Source organism: Ostrea edulis, chromosome 4 (genome assembly GCF_947568905.1).
Source record: "Ostrea edulis chromosome 4, xbOstEdul1.1, whole genome shotgun sequence".
NCBI classification, from domain to species: Eukaryota; Metazoa; Mollusca; class Bivalvia; order Ostreida; family Ostreidae; genus Ostrea; species Ostrea edulis.
In genome coordinates this window covers 32781704-32801893 of record NC_079167.1, presented here as the reverse complement: position 1 = coordinate 32801893, position 20190 = coordinate 32781704, and the positions used below count along the sequence as shown (strand labels likewise).

Sequence of the window (20190 nt, the reverse complement as noted above, 5' to 3'; positions counted from 1 at the left end):
ATAATACGTGTATTAATTACTTAAGTTATAGAAGATCAAAATCTATGAGGATTTTAAAGACTTTGCGAGGATTTTTATTGATGGCTTGTATGTTTTGTAGGCTTATAGTGGATTCTATTCGCGTAGTCACAGCCCAGGGAGTAGTATTCCCCTCCCCGCAGTGTGCACTGGAAATTGGGGATGCGGAGCTTTTGGGGGAGACAAACAACTGAAAGGTAGGAAAATTTATTCGATCATTTGGAAAGTTTTGGTTTGAAATATTCTGTACCTGATTAAGATAACTCCATTGATTTTCAGCTTACCTTAGCTCAAGTGAGCTTTTCTGATCCAACTTGTCATCTCCTTGTCTGTATGCTTTTCACATTTTCAACTTCTCAAGAACCACTGCACCAATTTCAACTACACTTCACTCAAAGCATTCTTGGAGTGATTCAGATTTAAGTTTTCATAAATCAAGAGCAAGGTCCCCCTGGAAGGGATAATAATTATGATATGGTCAAAATAAGTTGGGTTGATTAAAAAAAATCATCCTCTCAAGAACAATTTAAACAGAAATGCTAGAACTTGCAAGAAAGCATGCTTATATGATGGCAATTCAGATTTATTCAAACATTGAGTCCCAGACTATGGGGATATAATGAGGGTTAAACATTTCACATGGGACTGTATTTAAAGAAAATTTGTTTGAAAATCTTCTCAAGAATCAAAATGGTACAATTAATAATCAAGCATTCTCATTAAATGTAAAATCGAATGTGTTCAAAACATGACCTCTGGGGTCAGGGCGGGACTATAAGTTGGATCTTTTTCAAAGGTTTTAAAGATCTATTTAGAAATTTATAAGAAATTGTCTTAAAAACCACTGGGGAAACAAAATATCAAAATCATATGCAAGCATCTTTGAAGATTCAAGTGTGTTTACACCATGGCCCCTTGGGTTGGGGCAGGGCCACAAGAGGGCTCAAAGCTTTACATTGAGGTATATTGGAATACTATAAAATGATCTTCATCTCAACAAGGCTACATTTTATTCAATCAATATGCAAGCATCGTTATGTGCAATCTGATTAAAACCAGATCTTCAATCCGCTCCTCTAATAGAGGAGCGGATTGAAGATCTGGTTTTAATCAGATTGCGTTATGTGGTGTAGCACCATAACCCCTGGGGACAGGGTGGGACCCACAAGGGGAGGGAACATAAATGGAATTTAAAGTTTTATATGGGAAACTGCAATTGGTCTGGTAAGTGATGTGGTTCATGAGTCTCTTTTGATTTTGTCTAGCCTTGATCCAGATGATGGCTGCCACAATGGCGAGGAGGGAAGTTTGCTATTACACGTTTGATGACAAGTTGTTACGAGATGAGATGTTTGATATCCACACATACCTCACCAAAACCAACTGTCTGGGAATAGGTAAAAAAAAATGTACATCTCCCTGTCTAACGCTCTTTATTTACTGTCTGGGAATAGGTAAAAAAAAATGTACTATTTACTTTAAAGAACAAGGTACGGTTGTGTACATGAGAAGGCCCCAAAAAATTCACTGTTTTAAATGTGTCTTGAATAAAGGTTGATCTGTGTTTTAAGTAAGTTAAATATATGCCAAGTATACTATCTCAACTCGAATCAAAGTTATTGCTTGTTTGATAGCATTATTACATTATGAATATAAGACTTTTTCTCACCTTTCTTCAAAAAGAGCTTGATAACTGTTAAATTTCATCAGGTTATTGCCTAGGAAAAGGTGTGCCCATTCGACGAGCAAAATGAAATTAATATATATTGTGTACTGATAGAAGATTTATATTTGAATATGAATTTGCTCAACGCATGGGCTGTATGTTTTCTGAAAGGAAAATCCCCTGAATTTATGATTTTTTTTCATTGATTTTTGTATTTTTGGCAATTTTATGCCACTTTCACTTTCCTGTCGTATAACGCAAAGCAATTTTGGATCAAATTAAGCGTAGTTTGGATTTGCTTATATATTCCTTATTTGAATGCCAGATTTTGGGACTCCTACTGAAATTATCCATTTTCTGGGCCAGATGACTGTGGAAACTGTACCTGCTTCTTTGATCTCGGTTATTTTGCCAGTTTCTTTGTCTAAATCTTTTTATACATTCTGTATTGTATGTAGAGTGTATATTGTTATTATTATCCCACCCCCTGCAAAAGAAGATTGGAGGGGGGGGGGGGGGTATATTGGAATCAGCATGTCCGTCCGTCTGTCTGTGGACATGACCTTGAAAGGACATTTTCTAGGAGACTAGTGAATGGATTTTCCTGAAAATTTGTACACTCATGATCACATCATGTTCAAAGGAGTTTAGTGTCTCTTGTAACTTGTATTCAGTTGAAACAATAATAATGTCGAAACTCGTGCCTTTCTGGTCTTCAGCTATACAGTATTTCAACCCATTGTGGATGAGCCCCACAGGGTTATTGGTCCCATTAGGACAGGTCTGGTATTCAATGCAGTTTTATTGGCATACAGTGAAAATTAAACTGAAGAAAAATGATAGATATTATACAGGCCTACAGGATTTGTTTGCTCTAGCTTTCATTACTTCTTTAAAAATCAAGAAAACACTGTATAACATACAACATTTTTGTTGTCAGCTAATAAAATAATTGTTGTTTAATGTCTGACCATGTTAAAGTTTCCCGAGCTTTATTTAAAGAACCACTTTTTACTAATGATGTGGAGAAGCTCTAACGCAGTTACCGTTCTTTATTGTCTATGCAGTGGACTTCATTTTGTGGAGTTTCACCAGAAAGACTTTTCACTTTACTGACAAAGCTATTGTGGTGATGCTTGAATTAGATATTCTTCTCTTTAAATTAATATTAAAAGTTAGCACAGATTTCACCGCAATCTTTGTATTTCAGGAAATATTTTGACACTAATCGAACAATATGGAAAGAAGATTGCGGGGTCAAAACAGACAAAGAAATCAATGAGTCTGTTTCAATACATACCACGTGTGTTCGATGGGACGTTAGAAAACACGGACAGTGAACCAGACAGTCCAGAATATCAGCGGTCCGATAGTCGAGAAATGCAATTTGAAAGTGCTAATGAGACAGGAAAGCCCAAAATACAGAGAACAGAATCCCAGGACTACAAAGCTGACACTCCCTGACGTAGGACGTTAATCTGTTACATGATGAATTGTTTCTGTGACGTCACTCATCAGTTTTCAAGATCGTATTTTATTTCTTGCAAGATTTATTAGTTTCTTTTTGAGGTAAAAGGCAGCATCTTCTCGAGTCCCAGGGACTGTCAAAATACTGTAAACGTATTATATTTGGCGTATACGATATTTGGCGGAAATCATTTTTTCAACAAGTTAGCGTATATTTGATTTAGCGCATTCCTGAATTACTTTAAACATCTAGATTTATGGATGGCATTTAGCGATGTACTTGATTTAGCGGAAGCTGCATTCCGCCAAAGGCGCTAAATAGAATACACAGCCAAATGTAATACATTTACAGTAGTTTCCATGTACAGTGGTGATTGAAGTATATAATGGATAAAGCAAATTATTCTCCAATTTCTACTTTCTGTTTGTAACAGGAGTACACTGGGTTAAGATCAATTTCTATTTTCTGTTTGTAACGGGATGTACACTGAGTTAAGATCCATTTCTACTTTCTGTTTATAAAGGGAGTACACTGGATCAAGATGCTTAATCTCATCATGTACATCCTTGTGAGGAGAGTAATTTAACTAAGAATAGATGTAAATACAATACATAGTCTGTCATTGAATAGAGTAGACAGCAAGATTACAAGAACATGTTTCCAATCCAGTCCTTTTGAACTTTGATGCATAATTCACATCTATGGCTCCTTCGGACAATTGTAATGTGTTACAATTCTGCAGTCCATTAGATTCTGTCTTTAGAATTTAAAGGAGTATGTCGTGAAAGAGCTGTGATATTTTGATAAATCTAAACAGCTGTAAGGAGAAAGTAAAAAAAAAAAGGTATAAGTTTGAACTTTTGTAATAAAATTTTGGTGCATTATGTTTGGTAATCTATAAAGCAGTAAATGAGGCTTATGCTGAACAAATGATTCACATTCATAGTCTAGAAGGTATTTTTGAAAATGAATTCAGCAGTTGATTGTGCAGAAATCAAAACAGGAAGATAGGACATGGCAGGTATTTGTACCTTGTCATTTGGTGTTTTCAAGAAAGTGTGAACAATTTATCTATAAATGAAGATGTATAGGAAATTTGTGCATAGATAAAAAAAAAAAAAAAGTTTTAGAGACGGTTCACAGGAGGGAAGTGTTAGGTGGAAAGGGAGAGTGTACTACTATTAAGGGAGGGGCTCCTACTTTAGAACTAGATATAAGGGGTGGAAATACTACTTTAGAGCCAGTTCTCAGGAGGGAAATTGAGTTGGAAAATCTACCCAAGACCAATTTTCAGGAGGGATATGTTAGGAGAAAAATCATCTAAGGCAGTTCTCAGGAGGGAAATGTTAGTGGGAGGGATACCATTCTGTAAGATTGGTAGTACAGTTGTACCTATTCAGTTTTGTACAGCGAGTCAACAATACATGTAATTTACTCTGGTTACCAGAGAAATAGAAAATCCAGAGTGATTCTAATTGTGATATAAAATTTATGACCTTTTTTTTGTCATTTCATGTGCATACTGTTCTGTAATGGAACCCATTAAAAATGTAGAAATAACTTGTCTCTTTACTTCCTGAAAGTTTGTTATGCTCCCAACAGAGGAGACCTGGGCTTTTTCACCATTACAGAAAATAAACAATCTTTTTACATGTTTGGGGCAACAAAGTTCATGAAGCCATGCAAGGCCAACTTGAGAAAGAGAAATCTCATTTGCTAACCTTCTCATGCCTTCACTAGTGACTGTATCAGTGATTTTATGCCTTTCTGTTCGACTACCACTAAATTACACGCCAGGTAGTCTAATGTAGCGGAAAACTAACGGCTTTAATTTTTATTGGTACACAAAATGTGTAGAAGTTAATTAATTTGCACCAATTAGTGCATCGTCAGATACCCACATCTGATCTCGTCTTCTCATCACTGAGTAGAAGACGAGATCAGCCGTGGGTATCTGACAATACAATAAATGTAGAAATATTAATTAACTCGGTAGTATTAGAGTGTTTTCTCACTGAATTGAATTCGAATAACTTTAATATTGCTAGTCCTTTGAGCGAGCGAGCGTAGAAAAAAATAAAATACAAACTTTGGTTTCATATTGTTTATTTTATTTAGTACGCCATCATAATTAGTAAAAACTTTCGATAACTCATATTTAGAATATGTTTTACTCATTACAGTCACCAAGTGTTGTTAATTAGAACTTAAATATCCATCAAAAACCACTGCATAATATTTTTCACAACCATCACTTTAATTACCTCTTGGAAGACAATCGTTATGGCTGATGATAAGACATAAACTTATTTAACAGATCCTTAAGTGAGAATTTAATATATATTACAGACTTGACATTATGAATTGCAATTGATGTACAAGTTCAGTGTATATAAATTTGACTAACAGAAAAAAAAACCCTGCTATTTACTCCAAACTAAAGGGAGATGCAATTCTCAGAACTGCCCTTAAAATTATAGGTATAAAGTGACTCATTTACAAAAATCTGTAGCAAAAACCATCTATATGTGAAATACACAACCATTCTGACACAGAATTTGTACAAATAAATTTCTAATGGTTTCATAAGTTAACAAATTCGATACAAAAATAAGTTTCAAAAACCTAGTTTCTTGTACTCTACATAAACTATAACATCAACCTAGATCAACATTTTGTCCGATTGTCAGCATTCACCAACAATTAACAGCACAAACCATCAGCATACAAAAAATCGAACATAAACACCAAAAATAATTCAAATATATAGCTTATTAAATTTAATAACAAGTCATAGAGGATAAAGGATTTTAATACGAGTGTGTTAGGATATTAATATAAAACGGAGCTTTTCAAAACAGCTTTCGATACTTAATAATTGGTTAAACCAGACACTACTGGTTCTGTAGATCTTTTATACAGGTGGCATTACACAAGAATTGCAGATAACACTATTTTTTTTAGTTTTCTCTATATTGTCTGCTCTGACAAAATATTCTTGTGTATAAAATCTTTTACACCATTCTTGGATCTACAGCACCATAGAATTTGCTCTGCTTGGAAAACATCAGAAATATATTGAATCGCGAAACATTTAATACACAATTCTAACATTCCAAGTCTGGTGCCAAAATGCATGTGCAGACTGAGCAACATCGGCATTGCATGATTTACACTGTTGTGGGTTACATTGTATGTAGAGATGAGTGAATGCATATACAAGTACATTGTAATGAATGCTGATTTGTTATTACCATGGGTGAAAAAATGACTAGATAAAGTGTACACCAGGTCATATTGTATAATTAACCAGGGAAATATCAAATGTTAGATAACATGGATTTCTGTGATTCTTATGTTTGTAAAAGGGAGTTATATCCTCCATATGTGCAATCCTTTGAAAATCTTTCGAGTCCTTTGATGAATACAAATTATTTGATCACACAGTAGGATTCATTTTTGTTGGAGTGCTACCCTTGTTTTCTTTTTCTTTAAAAATGGAGCTTTGAATTTGACAACATGAAACAATGCCAAGATGATGATCCACCACTAATGTCCTTCAGTATAGGATCCTGGTATATGCGCACCTAGCACTATACTTGTGGCTTACACTATGCCAGTTTGGCACTCTTGGGTACGAGATTATGTAAGAGAAGCAGAACAAGAAAAATCATGGCGACACTTAGGTGGGCAGACATAATAATCAAAAATTTACCTAAAAGAATCTTAACATCCATTGAGGAAAATGTTTATCCACTGTGAGTATTTAAACACTGCAATTCTATTACTGATTTTATTATGCGTACTGGATTGCACAAAATGAAATGGTATGGAATCCCCAATGGTTGCATTATGTATGTGTAGGCGTCTCACAACTGAAATCATTCCTTAAATAAATGAAACTTTTGAATCAGATTGTGTTCCGAGAGCATGACTTGAACAATCAATAAACTTGCATACACGCATATTTGGCAACTAGACCAGCTTTTCATAAACCAAAAGTACTCTCAACAGAAGAAGTGAATGGTTAACAAAATTCAGTAACAGTTTAAGGTTTCACAAATATACATGTACTTGCATTATGGTAACATCAAAAAAAAATATTCAAAACATTTGCAATATCATATTTCACATTTTACAATGACAACCCTTTATATGCATGAAATGAGCAATAATTTGACCAAAAAATAAATGAAAACTAATGCATTTTTTTCTACATAACAAGATCTATTTACATCATGTATTGGAAAATGGTTACAACTGTTTGACAGTGGCAAAAAATAATATTCGTACAAACAGAAAAAGGTATGAAAAAGTAACAACAAATAAAAATATTCCTTAAGCTCCTGCTAATTTTCTCTGATGAAAGAGACTGGTGTGATCTGATTGGAGGAGACAGTGGAAAGAAAAAGGATCAGATTTGTATAACATTGGAAAAACACAATCATCAATAAGTAGACATGCTGAAGAAATCACTAACAAACTTCATATGCAAGTGGTGCAAGTCTTGCAGAGACAGGAGAAACAAAACAAGTAAAGCAAAAGAATTTCGTATCATCCAAGCACACCTGCTTACATTAAACACTATGAGGACCGAGATTCGTTGTCACAGAGACAAACTTGTCCTTATTATACAAAAAAACCTTCCATTCTTTATTTCGTGTGTGCCAGATTTCAGAATACTACAATCATTTTCAACGCACCATTAATAAGCAACAAAACATGAGTATTTATATACAAAATAATCTACAGTCAAACTGGGGGAAAAAAACTTCTCCCTTTATTTTAGTCCACATTCTTTTTGGATAACATAGTTAAGGTCATGTGAAGGTTAATTAATGTCGTGTCTGGGTGGAAATCTTCCAGGGTGGTACTGTAACACAAAAGTATAGGTTAATCATACATTGGAATCGATGACATCATACAGTAATACTAAATCATTAACACAATACACTGAGTGAATACTAGTAAGTACTGGATACCATACAGTAATACTAAAACACACACTACACTGAATATTAAGTACTGGTACATTGTACAATAACAAAATAAAGTGCACCAACATGGCACATGATACACCAAATGGATGTTTATACAAATGAGTGTGCGTAAGATAAAATCATGTCAACCTTGGTGCAACAATTGACTTGTCAATTTATCTCTTGAATTGTTAAAATAACTACAGAAATGGTATTTCAAAAATTCGGAAGCCGATAAGTGCCAGGGTATGGAATCAATATTTAACTGGTGGCTGCCACATAAATTAACTGGCAGCCGCCACTTAATTTAACTGGCGGCCACTGATAGATTAAGTGGTGACTGCCAGTTAATTTATATGGTGGCCATCAGATAATAAGTGGCAGATACCAGTTAATAAGTGGCGGCCGCCAGTTAAATGAATACTAGTTCTATACCCTGGCACCTAACGGCTTCCATACAAAACACATCTTCATTTTATTATATGTATTTAGATACTTCTCGTTCAATTTAGAGTTGTAAAAAGAAGTGGCCTAACTAAAGGAGTGATAAATCATTTCTACAGCCTTCTTACATTATACTCATTAATTAATCTTTAACTGGACAAATGCCATGGCTCTTATCAAAATAATCTTTGGATTCTTACAACACCATGGCTTAGATCATTACTCCCATGAGACAATGGCGTTCTCTGTTGTGTGATGTGCTTGTCAAGTCTGCATTTCTTGCATATTTATGTCATTACTGTTGGAAACAAAATATTGGGATAGTTATATAGCTATATCTTATGAAAAAAAGGTATTTTTATTTTGTAAGATTTACTGCATTGCTCGCTAACATTTTAAGGATTACCTCCCTTAAAATATTGTGTTGTTTGTTTTTTTTTAAAATACCTGGTCATTTTAAAGTTTTATTGACCTGATTTTATGCTGCAATTTACATTTCTCCACAGATGCACCAATTATTGACAAAGTTTGTTGATTCTTGGACTCAAATCTACATGAGCTCGAAAAGGGCTATGCCATATCATCACAGTGACCTTGATGTACAACACACCTACCTAGAATGCATTAACTGACGAAGTTTGCCGATTCTAGGCTAAATAATTGTCCAGTTATGAACCAGACAGGGGTTTGCCATGTTTGGCTTTATCATCTTAATCAAAGGTCACAATGACTCCACTTTAATGTGCGACACACTTTCTACCCAAGATTCATCAGCTGACCAAGTTTGATTCTAAGCCTCATAGTATGTAAGTTATGAGCAGGGCACGAAAAAGCGAACAGACAGACACGAACACCATACCAGAGTACGTCCAATCTTGGACAGCGTATAAAAATATTAAAATGTTAATATATCAAACAAACACAATCAATGAAAGAAAAAGGTGAAGATAACAAACAGTGATCAAACTCATGAATCCTATAGAAAATTCAAAATTGAGAACAGGGTAAACATGGACCCCCGGACACACCAGAAGTGGGATCAGGTGACTAGGAGGAGTAAGTATCTCTTGTTGAACGGTCACACCCACATGAGCCCTCTGTCTTGATCAGTAAATGGATTATGCCAAAGTCAAATTCAGTATGAAAAGAAATGCCTTACAATTGGTATGAAACACTTCAGATAAAATCTGACCCAATGACAGGCTGCACTTGCAAAAGGTCATTATAACGACCATAGAATCTGGGAAATGTTGACTTCGTTCAAACAAGACTGTTGAAAATCCTGTAACATCATCTTATTTGTAAGTCATTCGCCTCGGTTCAGAAATTTGATCAAACACAGAAAATGCTTTCACATATCAAGAAGCTGGAAGACAAACTCTGTATGCAGGTGATAATGGAATATTCCTATGACAATCTGAGAAGTTGACAATAGGGAAGCTGAAGTAATCTCATTTGTCATAAAGTTTGAGTTGTAAGTTTGCCATTGACATCTACGTTCAATCAAAATATTAAAAATCAACCAAAAAATCCCAAACTATGAAACGGATGTGGAAGACTTTGGTGTCTTTTATTTTGAGTTTACAGGGCTATATTGAATAAACCTAACAGTAGTAATTTTTGTTACATTGTGCACTAAAAACATTAATGTTAAATTTGTCGAACAAATGGAATCAATAAATATTAGTAATCATTGTTACATTGTACTGCAATAATAAAACATCAATATATTAATATATCGAACAAACAGAATCAATGACTGGACTTGTACTCCAGAAGATACAAGGACTTCTTTTCTTAAAAAGAAAATTAATCTCTGACACATTTCCATATCTCTGGCTGTCTAGACAATGAGTGACATAACGGATGTCATTGTTTCACAACGTCAATGAATACAGATGCTGAGCTTCTAAAGCTGTTTACAGAATGTTGCTCCGACACACTGCCCACATGCCTGTCTACCTGTGTAAAGGTCGTATAACACAATCAACACGTCTTCTTTAATGTCACTGTCTACCTGTGTAAAGGTCGTGTAAAGGTCGTATAGCACCTGCTACATGTACACCTCCAGACCCCAGTAATCATATTCATTACAATAGAATCTCTACTGCACACAGCTACGCACACAAATATACATGTACATTAAAATTGTGTACTGTACTACGCACACAAATATACAAATATACATGTACATTAAAATTGTGTACTGTACTACGCACACAAATATACAAATATACATGTACATTACAACTGTGTACTGTACTATGAACACAAATATACATGTACATTACAACTGTGTACTGTACTACGCACCGCAGTAATCATGTTCATTACCACAGAATCTATACTGCACATCTACACACCCAAATATACATGACAACAGAATATACTGTTCAGCAACGTGCCCCAGTATATGTTTACATAACAACAGAATATACTGCTCAGCAACGTGTCCCAGTATATGTTTACATAACAACAGAATATACTGCTCAGCAACGTGTTCCAGTATATATTTACATTACAACAGAATGTACTGCTCAGCAACGTGCCCCAGTATATATTTACATTACGACAGAATGTACTGCTCAGCAATGCGCCCCAGTATATATTTACATTACAACAGACTATACGGCTCAGCAACGCGCCCCACATCCACATGCAGTTTGCAGTCTATGTAACCTGTAGTTAATGTTGTAAACTTTCTTTCTTTTTTTGAATTTCCTTCTTTATAAACTGTCTTACTGTTATGCCCTCTGGGCCCAAAATTGGAATAAACTTATCTTATTTACATTACGACAGAATGTACTGCTCAGCAATGCGCCCCAGTATATATTTACATTACGACAGAATGTACTGCTCAGCAATGCGCCCCAGTATATATTTACATAACAACAGACTATATGGCTCAGCAATGTGCCCCAGTATATGTTTACATATACATTACAACAGACTGTGTAGTGCATACCACTCTACAAAATTCGCAATGGATTACCATGCAGTCATCCATGACAAATTCTCTAGACTGAAGAGTTCAAGTCTAGCAACTAAATAACAAATTCTCTAGACTGAAGAGCTCGAGCCCAGCAACTAAATAACAAATTCTCTAGACTGAAGAGCTCGAGTCCAGCAACTAAATAACAAATTCTCTAGATTGAAGAGCTCGAGTCCAGCAACTAAATAACAAATTCTCTTGACTGAAGAGCTCAAGTCCAGCAACTAAATAACAAATTCTCTAGACTGAAGCGCTCGAGTCCAGCAACTAAATAACAAATTCTCTAGCCTGAAGAGCTCGAGTCCAGCAACTAAACAACAAATTCTCTAGACTGAAGAGCTCGAGTCCAGCAGTTAAACAGTCTTTGATAAACTGTATCAGATTGACTTAAGAACATCCACATTCTCAGACTGAAGTTTAATAAATCTCCAAACCCTGATCAGTACTCCCAACACAAAAAGTTCAAAACACCCACAATGGTTAATATAAACCACCAAAGCCAAGAACAATTTTAAACAGGTGTCAGTATTCAGAATACTCTGGTTATTGTCCTTGTACTTACGATGTAAATATTGGCCTATTTGAAAAGAATCAGTGCATTAAAAAAATGTATAATGAATAACAACATATCACATTTTCTATGGAAGTAGACACTGGATAAAAACCCGTCACCATCACTACAAGAACCCTAAACCAATCAGAAACGATGTATATGATCACCATGGTAACTTACTGCAGGAGGTGGGGAATCATTCATGGGAACTCTCTCTTCTGACTGCAGTTCATCAGCACTCCTACAAAATCAAAACAAATACTAAACTGACATGTACTAGTTCTCTAAACTCCACACAGGTAGTTTCTCTGTTGTTAATGTAGGGATTATTTCACTATCTACTGGAAATGTGAGGGGTGGTTGTGGATAATGTAAGTGTGGTTGTGTATAATGTAAGTGTGGTTGTGTATAATGTAAGGGTGGTTGTGGATAATGTAAAGGTGATTGTGGATAATGTAAGTGTGGTTGTGGATAATGTAAGGGTGGTTGTGGATAATGTAAGGGTGGTTGTGGATAAAGTAAAGGCAATTGTGGATAATGTAAGGGTGGCTGTGGATAATGTAAGGGTGGTTGTGGATAAAGTGAAGGTGATTATGGATAATGTAAGTGGTTGTGGATAATGTAAGGGTGGTTGTGGATAATGTAAGGGTGGTTGTGGAAAAAGTAAAGGTGATTGTGGATAATGTAAGGGTGGTTGTGGATAATGTAAGGGTGGTTGTGGATAAAGTAAAGGTGATTGTGGATAATGTAAGGGTGGTTGTGGATAAAGTAAAGGTGATTATGGATAATGTAAGTGGTTGTGGATAATGTAAGGGTGGTTGTGGATAATGTAAGGGTGGTTGTGGATAAAGTAAAGGTGATTGTGGATAATGTAAGTGTGGTTGTGGATAATGTAAGTGTGGCTGTGGATAATGTAAGTGTGGTTGTGGATAATGTAAGGGTGGTTGTGGATAATGTAAGGGTGGTTGTGTATAAAGTAAAGGTGATTATGGATAATGTAAGTGGTTGTGGATAATGCAAGTGTGATTGTGGATAATGTAAGGGTGGTTGTAGATAATGTAAGTGTGGTTGTGGATAATGTAAGGGTGGTTGTGGATTAAGTAAAGGTGATTGTGGATAATGTAAGTGTGGTTGTGGATAATGTAAGGGTGGTTGTGGATAATGTAAGTGTGGTTGTGGATAATGTAAGGGTGGTTGTGGATAATGTAAGTGTGGTTGTGGATAATGTAAGTGTGGTTGTGGATAATGTAAGGGTGGTTGTGGATAAAGTAAAGGTGATTATGGATAATGTAAGTGGTTGTGGATAATGTAAGGGTGGTTTTGAATAATGTAAGGGTGGTTGTGTATAAAGTAAAGGTGATTATGGATAATGTAAGTGGTTGTGGATAATGTAAGTGTGGCTGTGGATTAAGTAAAGGTGATTGTGGATAATGTAAGTGTGGTTGTGGATAATGTAAGGGTGGTTGTGGATAAAGTAAAGGTGATTATGAATAATGTAAGTGGTTGTGGATAATGTAAGGGTGGTTGTGGATAATGTAAGGGTGGTTGTGGATAAAGTAAAGGTGATTGTGGATAATGTAAGTGGTTGTGGATAATGTAAGGGTGATTGTGCATAATGTAAGGGTGGTTGTGGATAAAGTAAAGGTGATTGTGGATAATGTAAGTGTGGCTGTGGATAATGTAAGTGTGGTTATGGATAATGTAAGTGTGATTGTGGATAATGTAAGGGTGGTTGTGGATAATGTAAGGGTGGTTGTGGATTAAGTAAAGGTGATTGTGGATAACGTAAGTGTGGTTGTGGATAATGTAAGGGTGGTTGTGGACAATGTAAGGGTGGTTGTGGATAAAGTAAAGGTGATTGTGGATAATGTAAGGGTGGTTGTGGATGCAGTCATTAAAGATATTTTCTCAACTCGACTTCCAAGTCAAGCAACAATATTCACAGCCAAGGGCAAACAACTGCCATTCCATAATATCATATCATCTCAAGAGAAACACTTTACCATAATTTCAGGATTCTCTTTTCTGTTTACTAAGCTTACACCAGTCATGTATTTTTGAAACCCTAAATAAAAATTATGATTGTTGAAAGATAAATTAATCAATTTTTGTTGGATTCCAAGCCACATTGATATTTGTGGCGATACCAAAGCAGATCAAGCTGTAAAAACAGCACTTCAGTTTGAAATTGTTAACTTCCATATATGGACCTTAAACTCACAATTGATAAGTATATCATCTCTCTATAAACTGTAGACTGAATAAGATCTCTGTGAAACAAATAAATTACAAAGGATACAAAGACGGGGGGGGAAATAAACATATTATGCTGGATTGTAGTGGCCCACTACCAACCAATACTAGACTTTTCCAAAATAACAATTCTATGAAAGAAGTTTTAAAAGAAGAATAGGCTTATTACGAGCTGGCATGTTAACCTAAAAACGTAAAAACCGGGCAATCATCGAACTTTCAAAGCTGATATACCACCGCATTGGTTTAAAATCCTAAATACACAAACAAAACTTACCTGCGTAGGTCTCTGTAGTACTCTAATGTGCAACTCCCTCGGGCTCCTCCACCTTCGATAGTGCCATAATCATTATACGGGGGAGGGCGGTGACAAAACGGATCCGAGTCATCCACCGGGCGGTACCCTCTCCTACAAACAATAAATCAATGTAATAAATCATCCAACAGGCGGTACCCTCTCCTACAAACAACAAATCATCCACCGGGCGGTACCCTCTCCTACAAACAACAAATCATCCACCGGGCGGTACCCTCTCCTACAAACAATAAATCATCCACCGGGCGGTACCCTCTCCTACAAACAATAAATTATCCACCGGGCGGTACCCTCTCCTACAAACAATAAATCAATGACAGAACGTAATCATCCATTGGTTGGTCCCTCTTTAACAAACAGTACAAACCACAAATGTCCTTGACATCTGCCCTATTTCAATGAAGATTGGTGGTGGTGGGGGGGGGGATATATAAGTTCAGCTAGTACAGTTTTAGTTTTTGTGTGAGGTGTGGTAACTCCATGTGAAAAGAAAATCACTTCAGCTCAGAAACCAATCTGATTTTATTTAATTTATGAACTACCATCCCCTCCTTTTATGTTGTAAGATATTAGCATCCTTTTCCCTCAAATTTGGAAAAATCATTAATAGCAAATTGTAACGAAAAAAATTGAGATTTTGAATATTTTCTTCCACAACTCCCTTGTGTGTCTTTTCCCTGACTAATATCAGTAATTGTTAACTGTTTGTATATATCGGTGTGTCTTTTCCCTGACTAATATCAGTAATTGTTAACTGTTTGTATATATCGGTGTGTCTTTTCCCTGACTAATATCAGTAATTGTTAACTGTTTGTATATATCGGTGTGTCTTTTCCCTGACTAATATCAGTAATTGTTAACTGTTTGTATATATCGGTGTGTCTTTTCCCTGACTAATATCAGTAATTGTTAACTGTTTGTATATATCGGTGTGTCTTTTCCCTGACTAATATCAGTAATTGTTAACTGTTTGTATATATCGATGTGTCTTTTCCCTGACTAATATCAGTAATTGTTAACTGTTTGTATATATCTGTGAAGATAATACCTCTCGATCACAAAGTGATTTTTACTGTCATTGTTTGTTTCAAGTGTTCTGGTGGGATGTGTCTCGAGGTAAAGAATGGAGAAACAGATGAGGATGACATGCCAAAAATTACACAATTACCCATTTCTTAGTATCAATATACAAACATAAATACTTTCTTATTTTTGTGACCAAAACTTTTTGTCAGTCAGACTTTGTTTATGTATTGCTGAAATGGTACTGAATGTCACTGATACACGCTGTGAAGATGAAATCATACTTAGTGTAGCCCCTGCTTGCATAAGTTACTGTGAAGATGAAATCATACTCAGTGTAGCCCCTGGTTGCGCAAGTTACTGTGAGGATGAAATCGTACTTAGTGTCAATCCTGCATGTTCAAATTGTTGTGTTGATCACACTTAGTAAATGGTGTCACACCTATTTGTGTTAAATAGCTGTGTTGAAGAATTCATAATATTATGTACTAGGTGTGATAATAATACTTGGCACATAGTCAAAGTCTTCAGATTGTGTTTCAGAAAACTGAGAAATTTTTGAAGTACTTAAGGTGCAAGTTGAATTTGTGGAAAGTACTAGTTTGAATTTCATGGTATTCTGCTGAAGAGAAAATGTATGCATACAACAAAATGTGTGTGAAACAGGAATTCTCTCCCCCCCCCCCCCCCCCCCCCGACAGCAGTCTATGGTACCCAATTCCTATTCCATACATCTTCGGAGAGGCTCTGTCATAAGGATTACACCCATTATACATAAGAGCCCTCTCAACCACAGTTCAATAGTTTAAAAACAGTGTTCAAAATTTTTATTCAAAGATCAAAGGTCTAATGCAAAGGCACTGTTAGTAAGGCCTTCTCACAAGGATTACATCCACTAAATATCAATTGCCCTCCTACCTATGATGTAAACAGATGGGCATGTGAAATTCTATTTGCCCCCCCCCCCCCCCCCCCCCCCCCCCCCCACCTGGTCTTAATTCCAGGGACATAAAAACAGTTATAACTAGATTTCAGATAATGACTTAATAGGCATCTATAATGTAGTATGTACCTTTTTCCTGCGAGATACCAGACTCTAGGAAGCAAACACTGGACTACGATCATACATATCCCAGCAAATGGTAACATCAACAACAGCAGGGCGATGCCCACTCTACAACAGACCAACATCACCATCACTGACAAGAAATATATTTCTGCTAAAATATTCTTCATAATAATGCATGTGCATGAATTACCAAGAAAATTGCAACATTGTCAGTAGACTCAAATGTGATGAGATTTGTAAACTAGATGGATGCATTGTGGGATATAATGTGACCGTTGTGGGGTATCATTTGATCATAATCTTAAAATCGCAGACATATTCCATTTACACAGAAAGTTATAGTAAGCTTTACATTAATGTAAAGCAGGAATTTTTCACATTATTTTTTTTTTTTTTTTTTACAATTTTTACACCCGTTTTGTCTTTATCCTTCATGATCAAATCTAAAACTTAGTGAATCTTAATATATAGACTAAAGTAGTCAAAAAATACTTTAAACGAATTGAAAATGGGAGAAGATAGTTTTCTGAAATGAATCTGGGTGAAGATAACATGGGTGGACAAGTTTCCCTAAGTACAGTGGTTTGAGTGGTGCAAGTGATTTGGGTGGTGTAAGTGGTGCAAGGTGTGTTAGTGGTGTGAGTGGTGTAGGTGGTTTGAGTTGTGTAAGTGGTTTTAGTAGTGTGGGTGCTTTGAGTGGTGTAAGTTGTTTGGGTCATTTGTATGGTGCAAGTGGTGTGAGTGGTTCAAGTGATTTTAGTGGTGTGAGTGGTTTGAGTGGTGGTAGTGATTTGGGTGGTTTAGGTGGTGTGAGTGGTTTGGGTGATGTGAGTAGTTTAGGTGGTGTGGGTGGTGTGAGTGGTTTGGGTGGTGTGAGTGGTTTAAGTGGTGTGAGTGGTTTGGGTGGTGTGAGTGATTTGGGTGGTGTGAGTGGTTTGGGTGGTGTGAGTGGTTTGGGTGGTGTGAGTGGTTTAAGTGGGGTGAGTGGTTTGAGTGGTGTGAGTGGTTTAAGTGGGGTGAGTGGTTTGGGTGGTATGAGTGGTGTGATTGGTTTGGATAGTTTGAGTGATTGATTGGTGTGGGTGGTGTGAGTGGTTAAGTGGTTGAAGTGTTAGAGATTTAGGTGGTGTGAGTGGTTTGGGTAGCATGAGTGGTTTGAGTGGTGTGGGTGGTGTGAGTGGTTTAGGTAGTATGAGTGGTTTGAGTGGTTGATTGGTGTGAGTGGTTTGGGTAGTGTGAGTGGTTTGGGTAGTATAAATGGTGTGGGTGGTATGAGTGGTTTGAGTGGTGCAAGTGATTTGGGTAGTGCGAGTGGTTTGGGTGGTGTGAGTGGTTTTAATAATTCAAGTGGTGCATGTGGTTTGAGTGGTTTGGGTGGTGTGAGTGGTATGGGTGGTGTGAGTGGTTCATGTGGTGTGAGTGGTTCATGTGGTGTGAGTGGTTTTAATGGTGAGTGGTCTGAATGGTGTGAGTGGTTTGGTGGTATGAGTGGTTTTAGTGGTGTAAGTGGTTTGGGTGGTGTTAGTGGTTTGTGTGGTATTAGTGATTTGGGTGGTGTGAGTGGTATGGGTGGCAAGTGGTGTGAGTGGTTTGGGTTGTGTGAGTTGTTTTAGTGGTGTAAGTGGTTTGGGTGGTGTAAGTGGTTTTAGTGGTGTGAGTGGTTTAGGTGGTGTGGGTGGTGTAAGTGGTTTTAATGGTGTGAGTGATATGGGTGGTGTGAGTGGTATGGGTGGTGTGAGTGGTGTGGTGTGAGTGGTATGGGTGGTGTGAGTGGTGTTGCGTGAGTGATATGGGTGGTGTGGCGTGAGTGGTATGGGTGGTGTGAGTGGTGTTGAGTGATATGGGTGGTGTTGCATGAGTGGTATGGGTGGTGTGATGTGAGTGGTATGGGTGGTGGATGGTGAACATACAGCGCTGTCTCACAGACTCCCTCCACAGCTGACTTGTAGTCCTTGTGCAGAGTCCTGCAGTTCAGCAATTCTCCAAGCGACGTCACATTCCCCAGAGCATAGTCCAATTGTACCCTCAAGTAATGGACAGGTTTTTCAAACTACAACACACAACATCGGGTATATCATGATCATGTCATCTAAAGCATGTCAACCACAACATGCAACAAATCATGATTATATTATCCTGTTTACTACAACACACAACATCGGGTATATCATGATCATGTCATCCAAAATCCAAAACATGTTAACTACCACACAAAACAAATCATGAAAAAGTCACTTTCTCCTACAGCTGATCTCCAATCTACAGTATTCTCCTAAAGCTCTTCACTTAGTCTGATCTCTAATCTACAGTATTCTCCTAAAGCTCTTCACTTAGTCTGATCTCCAATCTACAGTATTCTCCTAAAGCTCTTCACTTAGTCTGGTCTCCAATCTACAGTATTCTCCTAAAGCTCTTCACTTAGTCTGATCTCCAATCTACAGTATTCTTCTAAAGCTCTTCACTTAGTCTGATCTCTAATCTACAGTATTCTCCTAAAGCTCTTCACTTAGTCTGATCTCTAATCTACAGTATTCTCCTAAAGTTCTTCACTTAGTCAGATCTCCAATCTACAGTATTCTCCTAAAGCTCTTCACTTAGTCTGATCTCTAATCTACAGTATTCTCCTAAAGCTCTTCACTTAGTCAGATCTCCAATCTACAGTATTCTCCTAAAGCTCTTCACTTAGTCAGATCTCCAATCTACAGTATTCTCCTAAAGCTCTTCACTTAGTCTGATCTCTAATCTACAGTATTCTCCTAAAGCTCTTCACTTAGTCTGATCTCTAATCTACAGTATTCTCCTAAAGCTCTTCACTTAGTCTGATCTCCAATCTACAGTACTCACCTGTGGCATAGGGATAAACCTGGCACTCTCGTTAATGAATGTATCCAGTGTTGAATTAGCTTGGGACACTTCTTTGACAGCATCATCAATTTCCTAAACAGACAAAGACCAAACTGAATCCCTGAACAAAAAAGCAGCAGTCTTTCTTACTGATGTGCTGACTACAGATTACCTGCAGCAGTCTTTCTACTGATGTGCTGACTACAGATTACCTGCAGCAGTCTTTCTACTAATGTGCTGACTAGAGATTACCTGCAGCAGTCTTTCTACTGATGTGCTGACTACATATTACCTGGTGTTTTGGGAGTTCTGTAGGACATAGGCTGCCCTTACCTTTCTAAATATTTCTGGAGTGTCTTTGTTAACTTGACAGGTGGCATACTCCTTGATCACTTCTACAGAAAAAAAATCATCAGAATACATAACACATCAAATGATTTACACCCACCCCCCCCAAAAAAACCCACAGAAATATAAAGGTATGATTGTGTAATACCCTGCATTAATTGTAGCCCTATATCATTGGTAAACCTTAATCACATATAACCTTGAATAGTGTGTAACA

At 36.8% G+C, this 20190-nt stretch overlaps 2 protein-coding genes across 5 annotated transcripts in view; one reads left to right on the top strand and one right to left on the bottom strand.

Moving 5' to 3' along the window:
- Nucleotides 1-4712, top strand: part of LOC125672051 (poly(ADP-ribose) glycohydrolase-like) — a 36738-nt gene extending 32026 nt beyond the window's left edge. For both annotated transcript variants that reach the window (XM_048908120.2, XM_048908119.2), the window contains exons 18-20: nucleotides 101-215; nucleotides 1284-1415; nucleotides 2895-4712. In XM_048908120.2, the coding sequence (XP_048764077.2) occupies nucleotides 101-215; nucleotides 1284-1415; nucleotides 2895-3148 (501 nt within the window). In that variant the 3' untranslated portion in view covers nucleotides 3149-4712. The remainder of the gene's footprint in view (nucleotides 1-100; nucleotides 216-1283; nucleotides 1416-2894) is intronic.
- A 529-nt stretch (nucleotides 4713-5241) lies between these two features.
- The window catches only part of LOC125672054 (protein tweety homolog 2-like), a 33057-nt gene continuing 18108 nt past the window's right edge, over nucleotides 5242-20190 (bottom strand). The window contains exons 8-15 of one of the 3 annotated variants that reach the window (XM_048908129.2): nucleotides 19959-20020; nucleotides 19626-19718; nucleotides 18692-18831; nucleotides 16785-16886; nucleotides 14651-14782; nucleotides 12301-12361; nucleotides 12130-12144; nucleotides 5242-8025 (exon numbers count right to left, since the gene is read on the bottom strand). In XM_048908129.2, the coding sequence (XP_048764086.1) occupies nucleotides 7984-8025; nucleotides 12130-12144; nucleotides 12301-12361; nucleotides 14651-14782; nucleotides 16785-16886; nucleotides 18692-18831; nucleotides 19626-19718; nucleotides 19959-20020 (647 nt within the window). In that variant the 3' untranslated portion in view covers nucleotides 5242-7983. Of the gene's footprint in view, nucleotides 8026-12129; nucleotides 12145-12300; nucleotides 12362-14650; nucleotides 14783-14894; nucleotides 14986-16784; nucleotides 16887-18691; nucleotides 18832-19625; nucleotides 19719-19958; nucleotides 20021-20190 lie in introns of those variants that run through there. The other 2 variants (XM_056162409.1, XM_056162410.1) reach the window with 2 other exon arrangements.